At 38.6% G+C, this 27679-nt stretch overlaps 1 protein-coding gene across 1 annotated transcript in view; it reads left to right on the plus strand.

Moving 5' to 3' along the window:
• Positions 1-27679, plus strand: part of ZDHHC7 (zinc finger DHHC-type palmitoyltransferase 7) — a 1014873-nt gene that overhangs the window by 845800 nt on the left and 141394 nt on the right. Inside the window, exon 7 of the mRNA XM_044082057.1 lies at positions 21234-21364. Within this exon, the coding sequence (XP_043937992.1) occupies positions 21234-21364 (131 nt within the window). The remainder of the gene's footprint in view (positions 1-21233; positions 21365-27679) is intronic.

A 27679-nucleotide genomic window follows, 5' to 3' on the forward strand; every position in this document is an offset into this window, starting at 1 on the left:
ATGGATCACCCGTGGAAAGCAACACTTGTGACCAGTGGGCTTACCTTGTTAAGAAATAAAATAAAATTAAATGTAAAACTTCCAGGAAAAACTGCTTTGAGTATTTTTGCATTTTTCAGGTTTATGGTTAGTATACTTTGTTTTCTTGTTATTTTTCCTTTACCTTATTTTGTAGGCATTGCATTACTTAAATTTGTTTTTATTGGGATTGAGAAGACAAGTTTTGTGTTAAACATTTATGTTGCATATTAAATTCAAAGGGATTAAGTGTTTCTAAATGGTTTACTATTGGCATTTCGAATCTGCTTTGGTCGACCGTTGAGAATGTCAACCCAAAATGTGGAATTTGGAATGCCAAAAAGTAAACCAAAGCAAAACTTAATATATTGACGACCTTGGTTCGATGTATTCTGCATAGGAGGAGGTGACGTCTCTCACCTCCTGCTTATGCACATTAACATACTGTTAAACTGAATCGTAATCCCCTGCACAATGTCGAACCCAAATGCTCAACTTACACTACCCGTTCACTGTAGTGTAGTCAATTCATTTAGGTTCAACGTTCTGCCGACTTGAAAACTGCAGGTTGACCACATGCTAATCGACCAATGCAGTTTCAAGGTTTTCAGTGTAAACCTTTCTAAACTGTGTGGGAAGCAAGCTAAAATAGTCTTTTTTTTTAATATAAGGGGAAAATGTCAAGATTAATTGTGAGAGCTTCAAGCAATAGCTGCTGTTTGGGTGTTTTTGATTGTGTGTGTGTGTGTATTTATGTATACCTACAGTGGATTACTGTTTTAATGTGGTGATTTTTTTTTACTTTTGAATTTGTGTTTTAAAAGTGTTAGGTTAGGGTGTGGCAGCAAAAATTTGTATTGCATTGTATGAGATCAGAGTCGAATACATTTTAAATGTGAGAAAAGTCTTTTAAACTGAAAAAAAAAATAAAGTGGTTTTGTCATATCTGTTTAATTAAAATAACTATCACATGTACGTGGCTTGTGACACTGGATACTGCAAATTCAGGGCTATGATTAAGTTAAGGTATAATAAAAGTGCTGCATGTGGGCTACCTATCAAGTGCCGTAGGCTTGTATGGAACAGGCAGTCCACACAATTAACACTGCCTGCTTGAAGCAGTAAATAGTGCCATCAGTTTGTGGGTGCCAGTGGCTGCTGAGTTGCCTGCCTTTTATTTAAATCCCCTTTACTACTCATAGTGCTCAGTGTTAGAAGGGATATTGGGAAGAACTTAAACTGACTAGTCAACTCTTTCACATCTTCCCACCTACTAGTTACATAGTGTAGTACAGCTTTAATCACCTTTTCCAGCTGGTTTTAAACATTTCTGACCTAGTTTATAGTACAGACTTACAAGTATAGTTGTAAGACCTAGGTGGGAACAAAAAATATGTATAGAAGAAGAAGAAAAAAAACATCAAGGAAAGTAGAGGGAAAAGGGGAAAAGTTAGGGGACATGAGGGGGGTAATAGGACAAGATGAGTGGTGGAACGTGCCTAGACGCATCAGAAAGGGAGCTTGGGGTGTTTGTGGACTGACTAGTTGGGTGTAACAGGATCAGATAGATTAGGCTGTAAAGCAGAAGACAACAGGTGGCCTGCAGACAGGATGAGGTTGGAAGACGGTAAGAAGAAAGGTAGAGCGCAAGAAAATATGGCCAAGAGAGTCTCAGAGGAGTAGAGACAAGTAGAATGGCAAGGAATAATGTAGAAGGAGAAAGCAGGAGACGTAGCGTGAAATGGAGGAAAAGAAGACGGAGTCTAGGGAAGAAGGAGCTTTGCTAAGAGTAGTTACAAGTATTAAGGGTCATATTAGGACAGTAGAATCAGAGGTGGCAGGCAGGACCTCACCACCACCACAGCTTGAGTAGGAGGGAAGTAGTCAGAGATGGGCATCCATCCATATGGGGAAAGCATAAACTGAACAGTAGAGATGTTTTGTAGAAATGACAGGAGGGTGCATAGGTGCATAAGAGCTTAAAGACTTTGCAGGAAGGGAAGCAACCGACACAGACAGTAAGGAAGGACTAGGAATGATGGACATAGATGAAGGAGTACTGACGTGAGACAGGAAGCAAAAGAAAGGAACGCCAGTGTAGGTTGAAAGAGAAAATTGTGGTGGTTGGAGATTCTGTCACAAAGTTTATTAGAAGTCTACACAAGTGAGAAAGGAGACATTTCAGTGAAATCCATTTTGATTCGTATAGTGATTCACCTGTGGAAGGAGGTGACTAAAAATGATCACCAAGGAGAGGTGAATGCATGTTTCGGTGTATGTTGGTACCAGTGATTTATTAGAAGAGACAGCTGAGATGGCAGCAAACTCGAGACATGACAGAGAGATGCTAGGAAAAATGGGATTAGCATTAGCATTCTCAGAAGTGCTATCTGTACTGGCAGCCAGTACACAGAAGAGCAAACGTATAACAACCCACTACGACAGTGGATAAGGGAGTTGGGTTTAGGACTGGAAGGATGATGGGGGGAGACCTGCTAAAGATAACAAATGTATACAAGAGACAGGCTGCAACTTAGCCTGGAGTAGAGAACAGTGCTTTGTGCAGGGTTACAGATCAGTGATCATACACTTGAACTAAGATGGAAGAGGGAGGTTACAGATCAGTGATCATACACTTGAACTAAGATGGAGGAGAGAGGTTACAGATCAGTGATCATACACTTGAACTAAGATGGAAGAGGGAGGTTACAGATCAGTGATCACACTTGAACTAAGATGGAGGAGAGAGGTTACAGATCAGTGATCATACACCTGAACCAAGATGGAAGAGAAGAGGGAGGTTACAGATCAGTGATCATACATCTGAACTAAGATAGAAGAGGGAGGTTACAAATCAGTGATCAAACACTTGAACTAAGATGGAAGAGAAGAGGGAGGTTACAGATCAGTGATCACACACTTGAACTAAGATGGAAAAGGGAGGTTACAAATCAGTGATCAAACACTTGAACTAAGATGGAAAAGGGAGGAAAACTGACAGAAGCTGAAGAGTTGAGTAGATGTTTAGGCAAGAGACTAGTAGATGCAGAGGAACACAGATGTGACTTTGGCTGATGGCTGGATAGTCTTACTGTATAATACTAGGTTTGTGTAGGAGTGATAAAATTATCCTTAATTAAATAGAGATGATATTTCACTGATGGAAAACAGGGGCTTTGGTACAATAAATATGATAAAACTTGTCCTCAGTGAAATGGAGATAGCATGTCATTGATGCAAAATAAGGGCTTTAGTACACTGGCACACCACCTCTCTGGCATCAAAGTCCAAATCCACAGACAATAGCTAGCCAAGCACTACCTTGATTTCCCAGACCATGGAGGTTTCCACTTCCATGTCCTGGACAAGCTCAGTATGGGTCCGCTTGAAGGAAACTAAAATGCCATCCACAAAAAAATTGAGTTAAGCTGGCAGATCATGTCTGAGCACTGACCACCACCCTGGTCTAAGCTCAAGCATTTCCAACCAAGAAATGAGATCTGTAGATCACTGCATCTACCTTTGTCTGGTGAACTAGTAACACAGGAAACGAGCCATTCTGTTTATTTTTGTTTTTAAAAAAACAAGTAAAGGAGGCTCCAGACCACGACTGTACAACACATAAAAACAGTTTAATATAATAACAGTCAGGTACGAGATGAGCGCTTTCGTGGCCCAAGCCACTTCATCAGGTCTGATGAAGTGATTTGGGCCACGAAAGTGCTCTCACCTGGTACCCGACTGTTATTTTATTAAACTGTTTTATGTGATGTACACCTGGTACCTGGCTGTTATTTTATTAAACTTTTTTTATGTGCTGTACAGCTGTGGTCTGCAGGCTCCTTTACTTGCTTTTTGAATTGGATTTGTTGCTGGAGAAACCATTTGCTAGCACCATCTGCATTTTGACTGTTTTAATACTTATTTTTGTTTTTTTTTTATCTCAAACCTAGACAGTGAATGTCAGGAGTTTGCGAATGATTTTTACCTCATTATGAGTACAAACTTAAACAGCAACTTTCAGGTATTTGAAAATGTTTTCTGCTTCTGATTTAGGACTTGGACTTTCCTTTTGTTGTTAGGAGTGAGAAAAGGGGGCCGAACACAAGACTCCTAGGTAGAATGACAAGCCTACGCCTATACTGATTACATCAACCTCTTACATCATCTAACCCCACCCTGGGCACCATGACACCACCCTCTCTCTCTAGAGATTGGTTAACTGCCCTTTCACCTGATCCCTCCCAGTTTCCGGCCCTTTATCTAGCCTGGCACAGAGGTATCTAGCCATCTTGTGCACCAACTTCACCACATGGAACACGAAGAGAGGAAGAGTCTGAACAAGAAGAGCCCTTACTAACTGATAGACCCAGGAAGAGGTTTGATAGTGAACACCCCAGAATGGAACACCATCGAACCACATTGTGAGACCAGTGGCATTCTCCCTGTCATTGTGGCTACCCTTCACCAACCAGGTAGAGATGCTCTAGCCACTTGGCCTTCATTTAACATAATTTCTGTAATTTGCAGTGCAGTGAATATTGTTATCCCAGGCCACTCCACACTGCTGTATTATTTACCCCACAGGCACAGTTTGTCTATGCTCAAAGAAGATCTGAGATACTTATATTTATTAAAGGTGTTGCATAGTCTGCAGGTTGACACTTTTTGGATTTTTATTCCATGGGCACACAAAAAAAAAAAATACAGAAGGCTCTGAGGTCTCAAACTACTTTTATTTTTTCCCCTACTTGTGCACATCCATGAGCTTTGTAAAAATGATCACTGTGACTTGTTTCAGCTGTAAACTGTTTCTCTTTATGCCTTTGTTTTTTAAAAAATGAGTCACCTAGGGTAGCTTAAGTGACTCCCTCGCCTGTATATAAAAAGGGCCGTCTTCATCAGGAAGAAAAATGGGGACTGGTCACATTAGTCACATATATGAGCCTCTTATAAGCAGGCAGTTTAATCCTTTTTGCCAAACAAAAGAAGATTGGTCTTTCATAATGTATTCCAGGAGATATGAGACCATAAAAGTGGACACAGGCTCTCATTACATGTGACACAAGCATTGATAAGGACAACTTCAACTGGAAAAAGTTTTGTAATAAATCTTTCTTAATTTGTTTCGGGGAATGTGAGCCCCCACAAAGGCAGACATAGCCTCTAATATTACATGTGATACAAAACAGGCTAATAAAGTTTGATGATAGCGTCTTAAAAGCAGGCATTTTTAGTTATCGTACTATAAACTACCCTACAAAACCACTCTATTAGATGGACCTGATGAAGCTCAGGAGAAGGTCTTTTTTTAAATAAAGTTTTGTAGTGTCAGCACGTGATATGTCATCTTTTTTGTTTGTTAAAATTAAAAATTGAAATTCTTTTAACTAAGAAAGAGGTTCCACAGGCTGCTGAGCTGGTAAACCCTCACGGGTCTTTCAGGAATATTCAAATAAGGAACTAAACTCTAAGCTTTGGGATTGGATCCTTGTTTTTCCATTGCCCAGATTTTCCTCAGTCAGCTCCGCAGGACACTCCCAACATTGTCTGTAACTGGCTTTAAATAAGTGACCTGCTGAATGGAATGTATTAGAACAAGAACACTCTTCCTTCTGCCTACTTAACTGAATAAACTACTTGAAACTTCAACAAGGCGTCTTTATTCCTCCCACAGGGAGAGTATCAGAGAGAGAGTCCCCTAGATCTGCTAGCTAAATTGATTTTATCTGGACTCGACCTTTGCACTCTGTTACTGTGTAACCCTAGGTGAGAAGATAGGGAGCTGCAAGCAGTGATGCAGGAGGGCGAGGAGGATGGACACTGCTGATATCACACAAACATATGAACTGTTTAAGGGGAGGGAGACATGCCAAGGTATAGCTTTTTCAGACATGAGAGAAGAGAGGAATGGAGATGTAGTAGCATTCTGCATAAAGGAGGCCATCAAGGATGAGGCCAAATTGGAGGAAGAAGAAGAATGCTAAATCAGGAATAGGGCAAGGGAGCTGTCAAGGTTAAAAGTAGGTTAAATGATCTGGCAGTGGAGATAAAGGAAGGGGGGAGAGCTGATGGACTAACGTAGTGCATCAACCCCCAGACACAACAGGAGAGGTGGAAGAGGGACTAAAGGACCAAACAAAGAAGTGGGGTATGAAGAAAGAGGGTTCCCTTCATGGGGGTTTGTATCTGCCAGGAGCAGACTAGGAGATGCAGAGCTGTATAGAGGGAGGGGGGGTAGAAATGGAGGGCTTGATCCGTGAAGGTTTCAGTGAACCAGTGCAGGACTGTACCAGAAAGGGTAAAATTTGAATGTGGTCGTTAACTCATACAGGGAGTGACATGGATGTCAAGGTTAAGGCCTCATTAGGTAACACTGATTGATTGTATCATTTGGTGATTTAGAGCAGGGGAAGAAGGCCGAGGAGCAAAGATGGTCATGTGGGATTTTACTAGAGTTTTGTACTGTTCTAGGAAATAGAGTCAGTGATGAGTTAAGAGACTGGGACGAAATCGAGGAAGTAAACAAGCTGAGAGAGTCAGCCAGTGTTGGAGTACTCAGGGCTGTGGGGAAGCATATGAAGAAAGGGCAAAAAGAGAAGGCTATTGTCTCTACATCAGTGTGAGGGTAGGAATCTGGGAAAAAAGATAGGAGAATAGGATGTAGAAAGGAGTGCACTAGAATATGGAGGAGGCACAGTACAATGAAGCTAACAAAAAGGCAACAGATAGTGAGAGAGCAAAATCTAAAGCTCAAAGTGAGTTTGCAAAAGGGATTAGGAAGGGAAGAAAGGATGTTGTAATGTGTAAAGCAAAAGGAATAAAGGAAGAGAGAGTGCTGCCGAGACTGAATAAAGATTGGCCAGAGATGACAGAAAACTAGGAAAAAGTTGAACTGATTGAATGCTTTACTGCAGACTTCATAAAGGAAAATAAGGGAGATCCTGGGAGGTAGGGAGGGTACATGGGTATTGGGAGGGTAGATGGGTATAGGGAGGGTAGATGGGTAGAGCAGCAAAAAGGCACCAATGTACAGAGGGAAGATAAACAAAGGAAACTGGCTGATCTTAGGGAAGATTAAGTTCAAGAGCCAAATGTGTTGCCTCCAGAGTCCTCAGAAATCTGTCCAGCATGTTGGCAGACACCCCTAAAGGAGATCTTCAACAAATCACTGGTTAGTGCAGCAGTGATATAGGACCAGCAGTGCTGTAAAGAAATGAAGGAAGAGCGCAAAAATCTGGAAAGCTTCGGGTCTGTTCGCTTAATGACATTAGCAGGGAAAAGCTAGTAACATATGAAAAGAGGATAGCACTCCCTAAGACAGCAGCTGGGTTTTTGTTGAGAAGTAGCTGTCATTCAAACCTTGTCCAGTTTTATAACTGGTTGGCAGACAAATGTGATGGACAGCACCTGTAGAGTTCCACTGACGCAGTTCACATATGAGACTGATTTGAAAACTGCAAGGGTCGGACATATGGCAAGGTGTGAGGAGCTGGATAGCTGTGTGGTTGAATAGTGGACATAGAAGGTTGTTTTTAGGAGGACAGAGTCCGGAATTAAGGAAATGAATAGTGCAGCACCACAGGAGTCTGTCCTGGGTCCAATATTGAGTGTGTGTTTGTCTCTTGTATATCTAAAAGAATAAAGAACTCTGTCAACCTCTTTGTTATGACGTAAAGATAAGGGCAACAGTGGAGTCTTAAGAGAGTAGTCTAGAATGTATTATGAATAAAAGTGGGTATTAACTTGTCACTTGAGTTTCATTGCAAACACGTGCAAAATACTACATTTAGGCCAAAACAACCTTGGTGACTTTGCTCACACATACAGTGGAAGCAGAGCCCGAGGGCAGTCACAGCAGCAACCAGAATGCTGGGCTGTGTCCTTGGGTTGAAAGATTCCTTGAGCAGAGAGAGAATGCTTCCAGTATGCAGGGCCTTAGTCAGACTACTGCTTGAGTTCTGTATGCAGTCGTAGAGCAAATGCTTCCAGTATGCAGGGCCTTAGTCAGACTACTGCTTGAGTTCTGTATGCAGTCGTAGAGCAAATGCTTCCAGTATGCAGGGCCTTAGTCAGACTACTGCTTGAATTCCGTATGCAGTCGTAGAGCTCATATAAAAAGAACACCAGGCTAATAAACAATCCAGAGGAAAGCTACTAGAAAGGCTCCTTGCATGGGAGGTAAGGAATATGACCAAATGCTAGATGAGCTAGAGGTCTTCTCACTTGAGACCAGATGAGAAAGAAGACATGATATTGTTGCCAATGATTGTCAGGAGAATTTGATGTTGGGGGGGGGGGGTCATTCTGAACAAGGCTAGAGACTGGAATAAAGGAAGAAAAGGGCAGAGGCAGAAAACTGTAAGGACGAAATGCTTTCTTGATCTCCAGAATTATTTTTTTCACAGAGAGGGTTGCAGATCAATGGAATGGGATGGGACTACTGAAATGTGTGGCGGAGAAAGAATCTAAAGAGATGCAAAGAAGTCCAAGAGGCCTTGAAACAGATGGGAAAGGTTAAGGGTGAAGACAGGGATAGAGTGGTGGCCGAATGTTAAAGGATAGATGAGCTGGGGCTTATTGACTTTTGCCATATGTCACTATAATGTACATTTTAGTTTTGGCAGTATGGCTGGTCCCTGCAGCTGTAATGCTGCCAGTCCTGCCTTTGTAAACAACAGTGGGGGGAGTGCCCTAATGCTTGCATGCTGGCATAGCTGTAGAGCAGTGGCACGGTGGGGCTTTTGATAGGATGAATTACAGCACAGAGCATCCAAGTGCTTTTTTGATTCAAGGCAGAAAAAACGTCAGCCTATTAACTGACCTGTTCAGTCAGCAACTCGTGAATCCATGTAAGGTTCATAGTGTTGCTGCTAGAAGTACAAAAATAGGCATTTTTTAAGGCTTTACAAAAAACTCTTCAGTTCAAAAATAATAAAAAGCACATGTAGCAAGGTAGTAGACTTCTCTTTACTTCACCACAAATTCATCTGGTACCTCGGCATCTCGCCTTCAAGGATACATGCATCCAAATACATTTTACTTTTATATCAGGTGAAACCATCAGTTAATTAATCAATTAGCTACTAAATTACCTAAACACTTTAGTATAAAATATACATCTCCCATTGCCTTAAACCCAATAAAGTAACCCATGCATATTCTGAAATTAATCTTTCTCATGACAGTTTAAAAATTGTTAATCTATGTGATGTTCATTTAACTAAAGATATGGTCAGTTTGCTGAGTAAGGGGACGAAATATGTTCTGACAAAGTTCCCCACTTTGGCTGAAATTTTGATGGACATCAAAAAGTTTTGTAGAAAACTGAATTTGAGAGTATATTTTGACAAGCTTAACAAAGAAAGAAGTAATAATGTGAATGATATAAATTTTGGTGAAGAAATTGAATCTTTAATGAATGTTTCTATTTATGACTATGACTATGATGAGGAGTTGGAAGGTAAATGTGACGCTAATGATGGCATGCCCAAATGGGGTAACTATGATTTAGGTTATAGTAGGTTTAGTTTGCCCCCTTTAGTTTCTCCCATCGTTTTGTTCCTCCTAAGTGCTCAGCTGTAGCTATTTTGAGCAAGTTTTACTCAAAAAGGTTGAATTTGAGTATAATACATTTTTGAAAGTTAAAAAGTCTTATAATCTAACTAAATCTGAGTGGCTAGAGTTAACCAGACTTAGAGGTTGTTTAAAGGGTTTTGTGTTCAGGCAAGCTGACAAGGGTGGAAATTGGACTCTAATGTCAAAGAAACAATATGGGAGAGTGGTGTTAGGTTTATTAAAATGTGAAGAGGATTATGTGTTGTTAGCTGACAAACCCATTAGATGACTATACCATGGAACTATTGGAACTACTTGAGAGAGGTCAGAGGTTAGTTTTTTTTTTTGTAAAAGAAGATGTAAAGATATTGGTAGTTAAAGATGCCTACCGATCCTTAATTTTATGTTATACCTAAAATACATAAAAATATTATAAACCCTCCAGGTACGCCAATGGTGTCTGGAATACATTCTTTTGTGAGTAATGTTGGAACTTTTTTGGATTCTGTGCTGAAAGGGTATTTGAATAGGGTTCCTTCTCATATTAATACTCAGGAACTCTGTGAAAAAGTAAGCAAAATCCATTGGGAAGAGGAGTATTACTATGTGTCAGTTGATGTGACTTCCTTCACACTTCTGTTAGCAATAGATTTGGTTTGGAGGCTGTGTATGAGATTATGGGTGATGGCCCCAAAACTAGTTTTGTGGTGAGGTTATTAGTTTTGTTTGACTCATAATTACTTTAGGTTTGAAAAAACAGATCTACCTGCAGAAAAAAAGGTACAGCAATGGGTGCTTCTTGTGCCCCCTCTTATGCAGTGATATATATGGGTTATTTTGAGAAATTGTTTGTATATAACACTGAATTTTGGAAGAAACAAGTAGTGCTGTATGGTAGATTTATTGATGACCTCTTTTTCTTGTGTAAGCGTTCACCCATAGAATTTGAGCAGTTTATTGTAGGCTTGAATTGCAGTACACACGGCATCAGATTTTCCACAAGCTTTGGTAATTCTGTTATACAATTTTTGGACGTTGAATTTTATGTGGATAAACAACAGACAATTTAATACAGGCCATATAGGAAGCCTACAGCAGTAAATAATTTTTTGTTTGCTACAAGTATGCACCCTTCACATTTGATCAGTTCATTGCCTTTGGGGGAATATAAGCGAATTGCCCGTAACACTTCTGAGGAGAAATATAAAGTTTCATTTTTGATGGAAACAAGGGAGAGACTATTGTCAAGGGGTTATGATAGAGAAAAATTGGACCATGATTTAAAAAGGACACTGACAGGTGAAGAGGTTCAGTTCAATAACAATTGGGGACAGGTAATCAGTAAGAATAGGAATCAAAATTTGAAACCTGATTTTTAGGGCATTGAAACCTGATTTTTAGGGCATGATATTTATTTTGTTTCTAAATATTCTTCCTTTTTACCCATGAGAGAATTGTTATTGGGCTTATGGCATTTGGTATGCTTAGATGAGGTAGTTGATGTATTTCCAGGTGTAGTAAAATTTTCATATGGAAGATACTTTAACCTCAAGGAATTGTTGAATAAGCCTTTGATTGCATTGAGTGAATTAGTCATGGGTTCATTTTCTTGTGGGAAATGTAGTTTGTCATAAAATTAGGAACATTTCAGGAGGTCTAAGAAACAAAAGGAAATTTTCAAGCAAGGACAGGTTTACTTGTAATTCATATGGAGTAGTGTATGCTATAGGATGTGGATGTGAAAAAATAAAATGGTACATAGGTCAAACTAAAAGAGCTGTTAAGGTTCGAATTCTAGAACACTTGGATGATACTCGAAACAAGAATTATAGGAGCCCTGTGGCAGATCATTTCTGTACAGTTCATGGGGGAGACGACTCCACTTTTTTCTTTAGTGTTTTGGCAAGACCTTTTCAAGCAAAAAGTTGTGAGTTGAAGCAAACATTGAATGTGCTTGAAAGTAAAATGATTTTAAATTATGGCACTTTGACACCCAGAGGGTTAAATTTAGAGGTAGATTATATTTAGGTATAAAAAAACAGCCAAGCAAATCAGGACCCAAAAGCCAGCAGCAATATAAGTCCAAAAGGTAGTACAAATTGTAGCGGTAGCCAAATAATTTTGAAATATTAGTAATCTTTATTAGAACAAGCCAATAAACCAAGCGCTTTCACCAGACAAATGTCGGGCTTTTTCAAGGACAAATATATGAGCACTGTTGTGTACAGCTTTAAATAGTACAATTCATGTCACATGATCAAATTAATTAACCTTTAATTATATCCTACGTTCCCTAAAGAAACCATTCACTAAAAAAATGAACTGTATATTAATCATTCTTTAGAGGTTAAATCCATATATAAATAACATGTGTAAGCTTGCAGTCAATGTGCTAATAGACATATCTTTAAAAAGGAGGTAATATAAACCTGAACAATAAGAATTCTTTTAAAAATGTAATATATGAGGCTTTAAAATTTAGGCCATCTGTTATAATAAATGAATTCAAAGTTTTTTATTTGATATAATAAAATTTATAACTATGCTGGAAAAAGTGAACTTTTCCTTCGCAAATACTATAAAATAAATTTATTGCTAAAACCTTCACAATATCCTGAATAACAATAAAAAGTAAGTACAATAAAATTAATAAAAGGACTAACAAGTACCAATGACAGGTAAAAGGTGGAAATATATGTCTAAACTCCCTGTGTTGCAACAATATGTAAAGTGAGGGGAATGACCAAAGATGTTATAAGCGTGCTTTTCTTGGCTTTAAAACACTCATGATGTTAATACTATTGTTCAAACCGGGAAACTTGTTAGAGTTCAACTTCAATTGCCAGTATAATTCCTGGTACTCTAACCTTGTTTCCCAGTTACCCCCTCTAATATCTTGTGTTACTTGCTCTAATACAAAATTTTTACACATGTTAAGGAGTGCTTGTAAAAGGCATTACTTTCCTTCTGTTTAATCACGTCATTAAAATGCTCATAAATCCTTCTCCTTAAATAACGCTCAGTTTTTCCTATATAAAAACAATCACAGGTTTTACATATCCCTAAATATACTACCCACTTTGTACCACAATTATAGTGTTTCTTGGAAATAAAATTACATTTCTTAGAGGGAATGTTGATCCGTTCCTGGTTAATCATGGCATGGCATTTCTTACACTTGCCACATGAATATGTGCCAAATTTCTTTTTATTTTTATCAATCTCTAAAGTCTGTTTAGTTTCAAAAATTTCCTTCAAGTTCTTATTTCTTTTCCTAACAAAATGTGGTCGCTCTGGAACAAAGATTCTTGTTTCTTCATGTAAACTAAGAATAGGCCAAAATTTGGATATGCTACCCTCAATCTCTTCAGAATTCTTATTAAAAGTATAAATAAAACTGCTTTTACCATCCATTTTGTTCTCCTGATTATTCTGTATCAAGTTAGAAGAACCTGTTCCTAACAATGGGGGGTACCATATGTCCCTTTTTTGGGTAATCTCCTGCACCAGGTCCTCAAACAGCTTGTCTGGATAACCTTTCTTAAGAAAAAGCCTTTTAGGGTCTGCACTTCTTCAAGAAAATCTTTTAATGTGCTACACATTTGAGAGGCCTGAATCAACTGTCCCTTGATAATACCCCTCTTTTGGAAATATGGATGTCCACTATTATAATGGAGGTGTGAGTTAGAGAAAGAACTCTTTCTGTATAGTTTGGATTGAAAACGTTGATTGTCATAATCTTTAACAATGGTTACATCCAAATAATGTAATTCATTCTTGTCAATATTATGTGTAAATTTCAAAAATGGTGTAGTATTATTAATGTAGTACAAAAATTCAAAAAAGCTCTCCTCACTGACCCTCCAAAACATACAAATGTCATCCAAAAACCTTCTGTAATATAGAATGTCATGGTGCCACTTACTAGAAAAAACAAATTTCTTTTCCCAAAAATATAACATAATATTTGCATATAGGGAGGCACACAAGGCCCCCATTGCCACACCTTTTCTCTGATGATAAAATTCGCCATTGAAGTGAATGAAATTGTTCTCAAGGACAATTTTCATAAGCTCTAATATAAGATTGATAGTTGTAGCAGTTTGAGCTACCTCTGTTGCCAAAATGTGGCCAAACCATTCCAATACTGTTCCATGAGGAATACTGGGAAAGAGATCCACCACATCCACTGTGACCATTAAAACTGAAGGATAAAATAAACTCTGGTCAATGTGTCTCAGAAAATCCAGAGAGTCCCTACAAATGTAGTCTATAGAGACTACAAAAGGTTTTAAAATGGTGTCAATAAATTTAGCCAGAGGTTCTGTGATGCTACCTGATCCCGATACTATTGGTCTAAACTTGAGTGGTTCCAAAGTCTTATGTGTCTTTGGAATGCCAAAGATTTGTGCAATTTTTAGTTTGTCCACATACAAATAGTTGTAAAGTTGTTTATTTATAACATTCTGTAAAAGATGATCAAAAAGTTGATAATTAATTTTGGCATAGGCAATATTTATTTCATTTCTGGATACTAGTTCATATTGATCCATATCCTGTAACATATTATGTATGTGGGCCTCATAATCTGCTTCGTACATCAAGACTGTTCTACCCCCCTTGTCAGGTTTCATAACCCTGCACCCCTCCTGTCTTAAATGATTGATTAACTCAACCTCGTTATCACTTAAATTGTTGGGGGTGTTAGTATGTTTTTGTCGTTCAATTCCCCTGATATCCCTTTCAACTAATTCTTCAAATACTTTCAGGATTGGGTGCATAGGTGGATTAAAAGTACTTTTCCTTGTTAATTCATTAGTAGTACTCTTTTGTTCTTTGAAGAATATGTTCAAGTTCAGTTGCCTCATAAATAATTTTAAATCAATTAAAATGTCAGGTGTAAAGACAGGTTTAATTGGGACATATTGAAAACCTTTTAAAAATAGGTCAAAAAATTCTTGGGTAACGTCCATGTCAGTAAAATTATAAATCGTGAAGTTATTACTTCTATAAACAATCTGTTTTGCTTCCAATGATGGTGTCTCAAAGACCAAAGGTACTACAGAGAAAAGACTTATTTGTGAGATTGGTTCCAATTGTTGCGTGGGTATCTCCGCCTCCTCCCCCCCTGGGGGGATACTGAAAATCCCGTGTGGATTGTTTTCTGCCCTTCTCCGCTATCCTTTCACTTTGCCTTAGGGCTTCCGGGCCTAAATTCACTTGATTGTATTTTTTGAAAACGAAAGTAACATTCAGGACATTTTCAACATTGTTTGAGCCCCAATTCCTAATATAAGGTAAAGGGAAAGCTCTACCTTCTCGGTATTCAATTAAGTCCCATTCTAACTTCCTAATTTTGCGATTTAGAACTCTTACACAATGTTGGTCAACCTCTTCAAATGTTCTATCATATTCCCTTTTGGTACTTAAAAACCTATCATCACCCGTTAGCCTAGTGTTAAATACATTTAATTCATTCAACAACTTATCTGCTTTCTTTTCATAGTCCATAATCATACAATTCAGCATTTCTAAGCCTGCTTTGTTAAATATCTCGCATAATTGATCATGCAACATTGAGCCCGACTGTACATTGTTCAGGAACTTAAAAAAACGTAAACCTTTAGGTACACGTTGTACATGTAAACATTCCCTTAGATAGTCTATTTCTAGTTGTTTTTATACATGTACAGTTTATCTTTAAAGTCACTAAGTAGATGATCTATGTTTGTATCAAGGTCTTTATTCACTGTACCTGATTTGAAAAAGAAAGGTTTAGTAGTCCATGCACCAAAATCAAAACTCCTCGTCTCAGGATTGCTCGAGTTAGTACTAGAAGTATTGGTTCTAGATTGGGCCATCTGTCCGTTTGAACAAAGATTATTACCCGACCCATTCATAGTCACATTATTAACAGAATTAGATGCCTCAGCAATAGCGCATCTCGTAGGTCTATCAACCAAAAGTATTTGGTTGCATGGAATCTCCCTGTCTGGGATAGTGTTGCGTTCGTTGATAGTGTTGGACAATTGTGTGAGCATGCTCAGTATCTGGTTGAATTCACTACGAGTGACTGGCGTCGTGTCTACGTCATCTCTCAGAAGTGTAGGCGTTTCCGCTAAACTGCCGGGTTCCGTTACTTCTGCCATGGCAAAAGTAATCCACAACTCGAAAAAATGCAGGTGAAATAAACCAATAAAAAAACAGCCAAGCAAATCAGGACCCAAAAGCCAGCAGCAATACAAGTCCAACAGGTAGTACAAATTGTAGCGGTAGCCAAATAATTTTGAAATATTAGTAATCTTTATTGGAACAAGCCACTAAACCAAGCGCTTTCACCCGACAAATGTCAGGCTTTTTCAAGGACAAATATGTCAGCACTGTTGTGCACATCTTTAAATAGTACAATTCATGTCACATGATCAAATTAATTAACCTTTAATTATATCCTACGTTCCCTAAAGAAGCAATTCACTAAACAAATGAACTGTATATTAATCATTCTTTAGAGGTTTAATCCATATATAAATAACATGTATAAGCTTCCAGTCAATGTGCTAATAGACATATCTTTAAAAAGGAGGTAATATAAACCTTCTGAACAATAAGAATTCTTTTAAAAATGTAATATATGAGGCTTTAAAATTTAGGCCATCTGTTATAATTTATTTTTAAATTGAAATTTGAATTTATTATAACAGATGGCCTAAATTTTAAAGCCTTATATATTACATTTTTAAAAGAATTCTTATTGTTCAGAAGGTTTATATTACCTCCTTTTTAAAGATATGTCTATTAGCACATTGACTGGAAACTTATACATGTTATTTATATATGGATTTAACCTCTAAAGAATGATTAATATACAGTTCATTTTTTTAGTGAATTGTTTCTTTAGGGAACGTAGGATTTTAAAGGTTAATTAATTTGATCATGTGACGTGAATTGTACTATTTAAAGCTGTACACAACAGTGCTCACATATTTGTCCTTGAAAAAGCCCGACATTTGTCGGGTGAAAGCGCTTGGTTTATTGGCTTGTTCTAATAAAGAATACTAATATTTCAAAATTATTTGGCTACCGCTACAATTTGTACTACCTGTTGGACTTATATTGCTGCTGGCTTTTGGGTCCTGATTTGCTTGGCTGTTTTTTTATTGGTTTATTTCACCTGCATTTTTTCGAGTTGTGGATTACTTTCGCCATTGCAGAAGGAGCGGAACCCGGCAGTTTAGCGGAAACGCCTACACTTCTGAGAGATGACGTAGACACGACGCCAGTCACTCGTAGTGAATTCAACCAGATATTGAGCATGCTCACACAATTGTCCAACACTATCAACGAACGCAACACTATCTCAGACAAGGAGATTCCATGCAACCAAATACTTTTGGTTGATAGACCTACGAGACGCGCTATTGCTGGGGAGTCTAATTCTGTTAATAATGTGACTACGAATGGGTCGGGTAATAATCTTTGTTCAAACGGACAGATGGCCCAATCTAGAACCAAGACTTCTAGTACTAACTCGAGCAATCCTGAGATGAGTTTTGATTTTGGTGCATGGACTACTAAACCTTTCTTTTTCAAATCAGGTACAGTGAATAAAGACCTTGATACAAACATAGATCATCTACTTAGTGACTTTAAAGATAAACTGTACATGTATAAAAACAACTAGAAATAGACTATCTAAGGGAATGTTTACATGTACAATGTGTACCTAAAGGTTTACGGTTTTTTAAGTTCCCGAACAATGTACAGTCAGGCTCAATGTTGCATGATCAATTATGTGAAATATTTAACAAAGCAGGCTTAGAAATGCTGAATTGTATGATTATGGACTATGAAAAGAAAGCAGATAAATCGCAAAATTAGGAAGTTAGAACGGGACTTAATTGAATACCGAGAAGGTAGAGCTTTCCCTTTACCTTATATTAGGAATTGGGGCTCAAACAATGTTGAAAATGTATTTTTTGAAAACGAAAGTAACATTCAGGACAATCAAGTGAATTTAGGCCCGGAAGCCCTAAGGCGAAGTGAAAGGATAGCGGAGAAGGGCAGAAAACAATCCACACGGGATTTTCAGTATCCCCCCGGGGGGGAGGGGGTGGAGATACCCACGCAACAATTGGAACCAATCTCACAAATAGGTCTTTTCTCTGTAGTACCTTTGGTCTTTGAGACACCATCATTGGAAGCAAAACAGATTGTTTATAGAAGTAATAACTTCACGATTTATAATTTTACTGACATGGAACTTACCCAAGAATGTTTTGACCTATTTTTAAAAGGTTTTCAATATGTCCCAATTAAACCTGTCTTTACACCTGACATTTTAATTGATTTAAAATTATTTATGAGGCAACTGAACTTGAACATATTCTTCAAAGGACAAAAGAGTGCTACTAATGAATTAACAAGGAAAAGTACTTTTAACCCACCTATGCACCCAATCCTGAAAGTATTTGAAGAATTAGTTGAAAGGGATATCAGGGGAATTGAACGACAAAAACATACTAACACCCCCAACAATTTAAGTGATAACAAGGTTGAGTTAATCAATCATTTAAGACAGGAGGGGTGCAGGGTTATGAAACCTGACAAGGGGGGTAGAACAGTCTTGATGTACGAAGCAGATTATGAGGCCCACATACATAATATGTTACAGGATATGGATCAATATGAACTAGTATCCAGAAATGAAATAAATATTGCCTATGCCAAAATTAATTACCAACTTTTTGATCAGCTTTTACAGAATGTTGTAAATGAACAACTTTACAACTATTTGTATGTGGACAAACCAAAATTTGCACAAATCTTTGGCATGCCAAAGACACATAATGCTTTGGAACCACTCAAGTTTAGACCAATAGTATCGGGATCAGGTAGCATCACAGAACCTCTGGCTAAATTTATTGACACCATTTTAAAACCTTTTGTAGTCTCTATAGACCACATTTGTAGGGACTCTTGGGATTTTCTGAGACACATTGACCAGAGTTTATTTTATCCTTCAGTTTTAATGGTCACAGTGGATGTGGTGGATCTCTTTCCCAGTATTCCTCATGGAACAGGATTGGAATGGTTTGGCCACATTTTGGCAACAGAGGTAGCTCAAACTGCTACAACTATCAATCTTATATTAGAGCTTATGGAAATTGTCCTTGAGAACAATTTCATTCACTTCAATGGCGAATTTTATCGTCAGAGAAAAGGTGTGGCAATGGGGGCCTTGTGTGCCTCCCTATATGCAAATATTATGTTATATTTTTGGGAAAAGAAATTTGTTTTTTCTAGTAAGTGGCACCATGACATTCTATATTACAGAAGGTTTTTGGATGACATTTGTATGTTTTGGAGGGTCAGTGAGGAGAGCCTTTTTGAATTTTTGTATTACATTAATAATACTACACCATTTTTGAAATTTACACATAATATTGACAAGAATGAATTACATTATTTGGATGTAACCATTGTTAAAGATTATGACAATCAATGTTTTCAATGCAAACTATACAGAAAGGGTTCTTTCTCTAACTCACACCTCCATTATAATAGTGGACATCCATATTTCCAAAAGAGGGGTATTATCAAGGGACAGTTGATTCGGGCCTCTCAAATGTGTAGCACATTAAAAGATTTTCTTGAAGAAGTGCAGACCCTAAAAGGCTTTTTCTTGGAGAAAGGTTATCCAGACAAGCTGTTTGAGGACCTGGTGCAGGAGATTACCCAAAAAAGGGACATATGGTACCCCCCATTGTTAGGAACAGGTTCTTCTAACTTGATACAGAATAATCAGGAGAGCAAAATGGATGGTAAAAGCAGTTTTATTTATACTTTTAATAAGAATTCTGAAGAGATTGAGGGTAGCATATCCAAATTTTGGCCTATTCTTAGTTTACATGAAGAAACAAGAATCTTTGTTCCAGAGCGACCACATTTTGTTAGGAAAAGAAATAAGAACTTGAAGGAAATTTTTGAAACTAAACAGACTTTAGAGATTGATAAAAATAAAAAGAAATTTGGCACATATTCATGTGGCAAGTGCAAGCAATGTCATGCCATGATTAACCAGGAATGAATCAACATTCCCTCTAGGAAATTTTATTTTATTTCCAAGAAACACTATAATTGCGGTACAAAGGGGGTAGTATATTTAGGGATATGTAAAACCTGTGATTGTTTTTATATAGGAAAAACTGAGCGTTATTTAAGGAGAAGGATTTACGAGCATTTTAATGACGTGATTAAACAGAAGGAAAGCAATGCCTTTTATAAACACTCCTTAACATATGAAAAAATGAATGTAAAGTTTTTTGTATTAGAGCAAGTAACACAAGATATTAGAGGGGGTAACTGGGAAACAAGGTTAGAGTACCGGAAATTATACTGGCAATTAGTTTCCCGGTTTGAACAATAGTATTAACATCATGAGTGTTTTAAAGCTAAGAAAAGCACGCTTATAACATCTTTGGTCATTCCCCTCACTTTAGATATTGTTGCAAGACAGGGGGTTTAGACATATATTTCCACCTTTTACCTGTCATTGGTACTTGTTAGTCCTTTTATTAATTTTATTGTACTTACCTTTTATTGTTGTTCAGGATATTGTGAAGGTTTTAGCAATAAATTTATTTTATAGTATTTGCGAAGGAAAAGTTCACTTTTTCCAGCATAGTTATAAATTTTATTATATCAAATAAAAAACTTTGAATTCATTTATTATAACAGATGGCCTAAATTTTAAAGCCTCATATATTACATTTTTAAAAGAATTCTTATTGTTCAGGTTTATATTACCTCCTTTTTAAAGATATGTCTATTAGCACATTGACTGCAAGCTTACACATGTTATTTATATATGGATTTAACCTCTAAAGAATGATTAATAATACAGTTCATTTTTTTAGTGAATGGTTTCTTTAGGGAACGTAGGATATAATTAAAGGTTAATTAATTTGATCATGTGACATGAATTGTACTATTTAAAGATGTGCACAACATTGCTCACATATTTGTCCTTGAAAAAGCCCATTGTCGGGTGAAAGCGCTTGGTTTATTGGCTTGTTCTAATAAAGATTACTAATATTTCAAAATTATTTGGCTACCGCTACAATTTGTACTACCTGTTGGACTTATATTGCTGCTGGCTTTTGGGTCCTGATTTGCTTGGCTGTTTTTTTATTGGTTTATTTCACCTGCATTTTTTCGAGTTATATTTAGGTATGTTTTACAAATATTTAAGATGTATTATATTTTGTATAAAATGTTTGTATTATGAAATGTTATAAAATGTTATAATATAAATATAGTTAAAATAGGAAAATGTGTTTAAAAGAATATACATGAGTCATTTTATTGTGTTTAAGGCAATGGGAGATGTATATTTTATACTAAAGTGTTTAGGTAATTTAGTTGCTAATTGATTTATATCAGGTGAAACCATCAGTTAATTAAAGTAGAATGTATTTGGATATATGTATCCTTGAAGGCGAGAGGACAAGGTACCAGATGAATTTGTGGAGAAGTAAAGAGAAGTCTACTACCTTGCTACGTGTGTTTTTTATTATTTTTTAAGGCTAGCAGTAACAGTTTTCTTGACTTATATACAGAGTATGATTATTAACATCCTTTTGTCTTTTCCTTTACAGAATGTAGTGGCTTCTCCCCACCTGTGACAGTGATCTTGGTCATTTTTCTGTGCCTTGAAGGTTTGCTTTTCCTTACCTTTACTGCAGTGATGTTCGGGACCCAGATTCATTCGATATGCAATGATGAAACGGTAGGTGATCTTAACTGTGCACTTCTCTCATCTCCAGCTCTCCTGTTTTACATTAAACCTATTAGTTATATGTCTGTGCTATTTCATTTGGATTCAGAAATGCTGTACATGTTCACTGCAAGGATCACCATGGCAGTAATATTCATAACAAATGGGAACTACTCTATGCATACGTCTGACATCCAAGCCTTGGATGTCCTTCCACAGGGCTCAACTCTTCCATGCCCCTGACATAAGTAGGATGTACACTGCAAAAGGGGCTGCGCCTGCTGTTGCTTCAGCTGTTTTTGGACACATTGAGCATTGACAAGTCTTTCCTTCAGGTCATTCAGGCAACTTCCAATGCTTTTGTTTCTCCTGTCCTGTACTGTTATGATTACCTTTTTTTGTTTGTGATTTTGGATGTATTTCCACTGCTAATGTTATCTCTGGCAGAGGTTGACAACAAGTGTGCTTGTGACTGACAGTTGCCATAAAAGGATTATTAGCCTCATGATTTATTCTTTAAGGTGACCACCCAGTGTTGAGTTGTGAATGTTTCGCTTTTTCACTAAGAAAGTCATCCTTTGTTGGACTTGCAACTTAGACCTTTTTTAGAACACAAAAAAACTTTTGGCCTTAGGAGAAGGGGCATTCATCTACGGGTGATACCGCAAACAATATTCTAAATGCCAATGTACTAAGGTGGGCCTAAAGAAATGGTGATTTAGGATTCTGCAGGCAGAGTGCACAGTGCCTAAGAGAATTTTGTTAGTCTTAACCTGAGGTATCATCCCCAGAAAGGTGACACCATTACCACCCCGGCTCATGCATCTGTTACTTTGTTTAAATAGTGGAACAAGACAGAGAAGTCCTCTTTCCCCTATGTTAGTTGTGTTCTGTTTAGAGCCATAAGCAAAGAAAATAAGGGACTCACAAATTCAAGGATATATCTGGTATAGTAATAAAGAAAAGTTAGCTTTGTAAATGGTATTGTTTTGAATGTGATAAATCAAGAAAAGGAAATTTCAGTGCTATGAAGCATTTTAAGACCGTTTCAAGTCTTTTAGAGATATAAAAATAATGAAGATAAAACAAAGACTGTGTAGCAGTAAACAGTGCACCCATCCATGAATTGGCTCGGCACATGATAATAAGAAATACTTGTGGATTAAAAAGGAATCTGTTATGGCAGCCAAGGATGTGTGGGAGAAAATAAAAGATAATACAAAAATTGAGAAGCTAGAAGATCTTGATTATGGATAGTAAGATGCAAGCATTGAACATGTTTTCAGTCCTTTTAGTTTTTTATGAACCAGAGGAGAAGTTGTGGACCATAAATAATAAAGAGGAATTTCTTTGAGGGAGTAAGGGCAAGAGTTAAGTGGGATAAGTTGATTCTCCCCAGTAAGAAAATATGGCTTTGGATTGCTTGATTAGTTACTCAATTAAAACTCATGAAACATATTACAAACAAAAGGTTGTAAATCAAAGTGGAAAGGAATGATGATGAAACCAGGGGGGTCAAAAATAGGATTTTGTATGCAAATCTGTAAAGAGAATAAGAGCAACAACCATACAGAATATGCCAGAAGTATTCTAAGCACTAAGCCGACATGGGAATGGGGAAAGGAGAGGCCTGGAATTTAGTGGAGGGAATTAAGAAAGGAACCGATATATTGGGAGCAAGTAAATAGGAAGGGAAAGTAATAGAGTAGGATAAGGCTAAACTGAAACTGGACAGAAGCTAGAGACTCTGCCTTCCCTTCCACGGGAAAGAGACGGGGGAGTTTTAAGTGAAACACCAGCTCTGCTAGACTTTATAATTTAGTCTAGAACAAAACCTGCTGTTAAAAAGGGATGATTAGTAGGGTATATAAAATATTGCTTTGTAACTATAAGGGTCAGTCAGATGAAATTAAAAAAGATTGGGAAAAGTGAATGCAAATTTAGAAAAGGGAAGGTGCAAATTACAAAACGGAATTTGTAGGAATAATATATAGGTTCATAGGTTCATACTAGGCTATCTGCCTTAGGGCATTTATAAGCCTAGCCAGAGTGTGATTGGCTTTCGCCACCCATTTTAAATTAATTTTGCTATGCCCTTTTTCGAGGTTAGTATACTGTGCCTCTGTCTAACAGTGACACAGAAGTGATACCCGGGGTAAACCTACGATCACCCATCCACTCATCAAGATTCCTCTTGAAGAGAGTCAGTGAGGGATTCTGCCTAACCTGGACTGGGATTTTATTCCAGAGTGAAGGGAGCCTCTGGGTTATGAATCTGTCCCTCCAGCATGTCCTATTTATTTCAGTGCTGAGGTTCAAGTCTCTCAAGCGTGTAGCTCGATGGGATTTGGATATTCTGAGGTGCAGCATGTCCATTAATTCCAGGTTGGACATGGCTTTATACTTCAGGCACAGATGGCCTCTGAGCAGGCGGTATGCCGCTGAGTAGAGCAGGAGTTTCTTTAACCGGGCAGCATATGGCATCTGTTTGAGCCCTTTGATCCTCTTGGTGAGGTACTTTTGGGGTCTTTCCAGTTGCTGCAGGTGTCTGGTAAGGTACATCCCAAAAGGGACATTGTACTCAATTATGGGCCTGATGAGGGATGAGTAAAGAGGCACGATGACCTCCCCTGATCTAGATGTGAATCCCTTCATGATTAGGTGGGCTATATAAAATGTTTTTCTAACCACTTTGGCCACGTGGTTGTCAAATGAGAGATTGTTATCAACTTGGGGTCCCCAGGTCCCTAATTACTTCTTCTGTACTTAATGGATTACCACCTATGTGGTAATTTGTGGGCACTTTGTTTTTGCCAAAGGGGATGACTATACACTTTTTGGCGTTTAGCTTGAGGCAACGGCTCTGGCACCAGTTGTCTGTTTCTATGAAGCCCTTTTGGAGGATGCTTGTGTCGGTTGGAGAGTCGATTATGGTGCCCAGTTTGCAGTCATCTGCAAACTTGGTCAGCCACAGTCCTTCCATGTTGGCCTGTACCTCCAAGAAATATATACTGAACAAGAGAGGTCCCAGGACTGAGCCTTGTGGGACGCCACTTGTAACTGGTTTGGAGTCTGACATGGCTGCAGCAATTCTAACCATGTGGGTTCTGTCCTTGAGCCAGTTTGCAGCCCATCTAGTGACATAGGGGTTTATATTTAAGCTGGTGAGCTTATCTATAATGCCCGAGTGGGGTATTGTATCAAAGGCTTTTGCGAGGTCCAGGTAGGCTGTGTGGACCACCTTCTCCTCGACAATGGCCTTGGTGACTGTTTCAAAGAAATTGACCAGGTTTAAGAGGCAGGATCTGCCCTTAACAAAGCCGAACTGGGTAGGATCCAGTGTCTGTAGGTCCCCAATATCTTTATTTATGAGGTCCATGATGATCCTTTCCATAGCTTTGCAGACCAAACTAGTCAGGCTTATGGGGCGATAGTTTCCAGGATCCGTTGAGGCACCACCTTTGTGGAGAGGGACCACTGTTGCTGTACGCCACTCTTTGGGTACATATCCTGTAGTAAGGCTGAGATTGAACAGTAGTTTTATGTTTGGGTTTAGCTCTTCTTGGAGTTCATGTAGGACGCAGCTTGGGACACCGTCTGGTCCCACTTATGCTGTGTTTTTTGCTTTGGAGAGGGCAGCTCTTACCTGAGCATCTTAGATGTCAGGGGGGCAGCACTCTGCTGGGATAGATATTTGCCCTTTTGGTGGGGGGGGGGGGAGTTTGCACTGTACCTGTCAGCTAGGATGTTGGCAATGTCTGTGGGTTCGGTGTATTTTTTGTCATTTTGGACTAATTCTGAGCATATCTGGGAATTCCCACCCAGGTTCCTAACATAACTAAAGAAAGCCTTGTGATTATCTTTAGTGTCCTGTGCAATTTTTCTCTCGAAGCTGGCCTTAGATGATTTTATGAGTGCCCGTAGTTTTTTGCTAATACTGATCAGAGCAGAGATGCCTTCCCTTTTTGGGATTTTGCTCTATCATGTAGTAGCTTCCTCCTTCTATTGTATAGTTTGTTTATGGCTGGGGTCCACCAGACAGGACGTCTGCCTTTGGAGGATTGGGTCTTGGTTTTATTTGGGATTGCATGATCCATGCATTCCTGAAGGTGTTCATAGAATGCGTTTATAAAGGATTCTGCGGTCTGGGCAGATTTTCCACAGGCCCGGGGCTTTGAAGGATTCCACCTCGGTTTTGAGGAGTGTGAAATTTGCTTTAGAGAAGTTTTTCACTGTGGTTTTCAGGGCAGGGGGTGGAGTCGGGATGTGAATATCCATTGAGATTAGTTTATGGTCTGATCTTACCAGTGAGGGATACACTTCTGGTCTGGAGCATAGAGTCCCCATGTTGGTGATGATCAGGTCCAGTATGTTTTCCACTCCTGTGGGAGTGGTAACAAGTTGTTCCATAGCATTTGAGTTTATAAATTCTAGGAACCTTTGGGCTAGGGTGTTGGAGCTAGAGTAATGCTCCCAGTCTATGATGGGTAGTTGAAGTCACCCAATGTAATGGTGTTTGGAGAGACCTTCATGTCTTCCAGTGTTCTCAGGAAGGCCGAGTGGGGTTCCTGGGTTTGGGAGGGTGGTCTGTAGCAGGCTATAAACTGGAAGGCAGTTTTACCCACTGTCAGTTGCACATGGATAGTCTCTGATGCTTCGTGCTGTGCCACCAACCTGGAGGTGTGGGTATCTTTGACGAATATGGATACTCCCCCTCCTTTTGTGGTTCGGTCCAAGTTTTGGGGCCGAAAAGCATGGTATGAGGTATAACCTGGTAGTGCTGGGGTGCTCTCGGGAGCCTTGAACCAGGTTTCTGTTACTGCACAGATATCGATGTTCTCCATGCTAAGGAGAGTTTCGAGTGCGTGCGTGCATCTTGAGGTTTAGACTTCTGGCGTTGAGTAGCATTACTCTGTTTCTTATCCCTTGTGATAACTATGGAAGTGGGTTTGTCTTTTGAGCCTTGCCTAAAAAAGGCACTATGGGGGTAGCAAGAGCCTTTGCCAATATCCGAAAGCCCAGGGGTGACAGTTGCAAGCCGTCCCTAGCGAAGCATCGCGGCTTGTCAAGCATGTCATCCCAGGCTGACAGGCATCGGATCCCCTTTGAATGACACCAATACTTAAGCCAATTGTTGAAATTGATCATCTTGTCTTCATATTGTGGCATCATTCTTGGTGAGGGTAAGATGCTACTCAAGGTCAGGGTCATACCGGCCTGGGCTACATGCTCAGAGAGTTCCTCTGTCTCTTTCCATGTAGTCCAGGGAGGTACGTCTCAGGTCATTCACACCAGCATGGACAATGACTGAGTCATATTTGTACTTGCCTTGGAGTGACCTGAGTGCTTGTGTTATGTGGCAGATCCTAGCGCCCGACAGGCAGCTCACCGTGACCTTCTCCTTGTTCAGCCTGGTGAGCAGGATGTCAGTGTGCCTGATGATAGAGTCACCTATTACAAGTGTATCAGGTGTGTTGTTTAGCCTTAAGGGCTGTGACTGTTTGGCACACTGGCTTTGTGAGCTATGTGTTGCATGTGTTTTGTTTTGGGGTAGCGGTTGCTTGGGTGTCTTCTTTGGAGGTCTCTGCTGCTTAGGCAGATTTTTATTTAGAGCCTCCGAGTATGTTTTTGTGTGTTTATGTGTTTGGTTTGCTGTCGTGGAAGGTCTATGTGAGACTGGAATTGTAGTGAGTGTTGTTTCCTTCCAATCTTCTGGAGGAGGATTGAGGTTAAAAGGAAGGCAGAAACTGAGCAATGTGTGTAATGCTGGAGTGACTGAAAATTGTTAAGAAGAAAATGTATGTACAGTAAACTCTCAGTTGACCGGAACTCAAGCAACCAGCAAAAAATATTGAAGAAATACAATACAGTTTTCTTGTGTTTCACTATGTGTTTTCCCCCTGCAAAAACATACGTTATGTTTTTAGAGTTTTAAAAGGAGGACAGGAATAAATTCCCACTCTCCCCAACCTGAGAACAAGTCAAACTAAACAAATAGTATAGGGTACAGTATTATGCCTATTTTTGGTAGTAACCACAAACTACAGTTATCCGGCATCGACCAGTCCCCATGGGTGCCGGTTAACTGAGAGTTTACTGTATACTGCATGAGAATAACAACGGAAGGATTAGACTGGTTTGTTTTCTTTTCTGTTGCTCTATTTGTACTGATGTACTCTTTAAAATGTGATAATTCAATAAAGTTGTTTAAAGATAAGCAAACTGTTAAAACTGCATGATCAAATCTCTACCCCAGAAAGCAAGTTATAAATTAATAAAAAAGTTAATAAGTAATTAAACTGTTAGAACTGCAAAAATAGTTACATT

The sequence above is a fragment of the Protopterus annectens genome, chromosome 8.part1 (assembly GCF_019279795.1).
Source record: "Protopterus annectens isolate FY-2018-M chromosome 8.part1, PAN1.0, whole genome shotgun sequence".
NCBI classification, from domain to species: Eukaryota; Metazoa; Chordata; order Ceratodontiformes; family Protopteridae; genus Protopterus; species Protopterus annectens.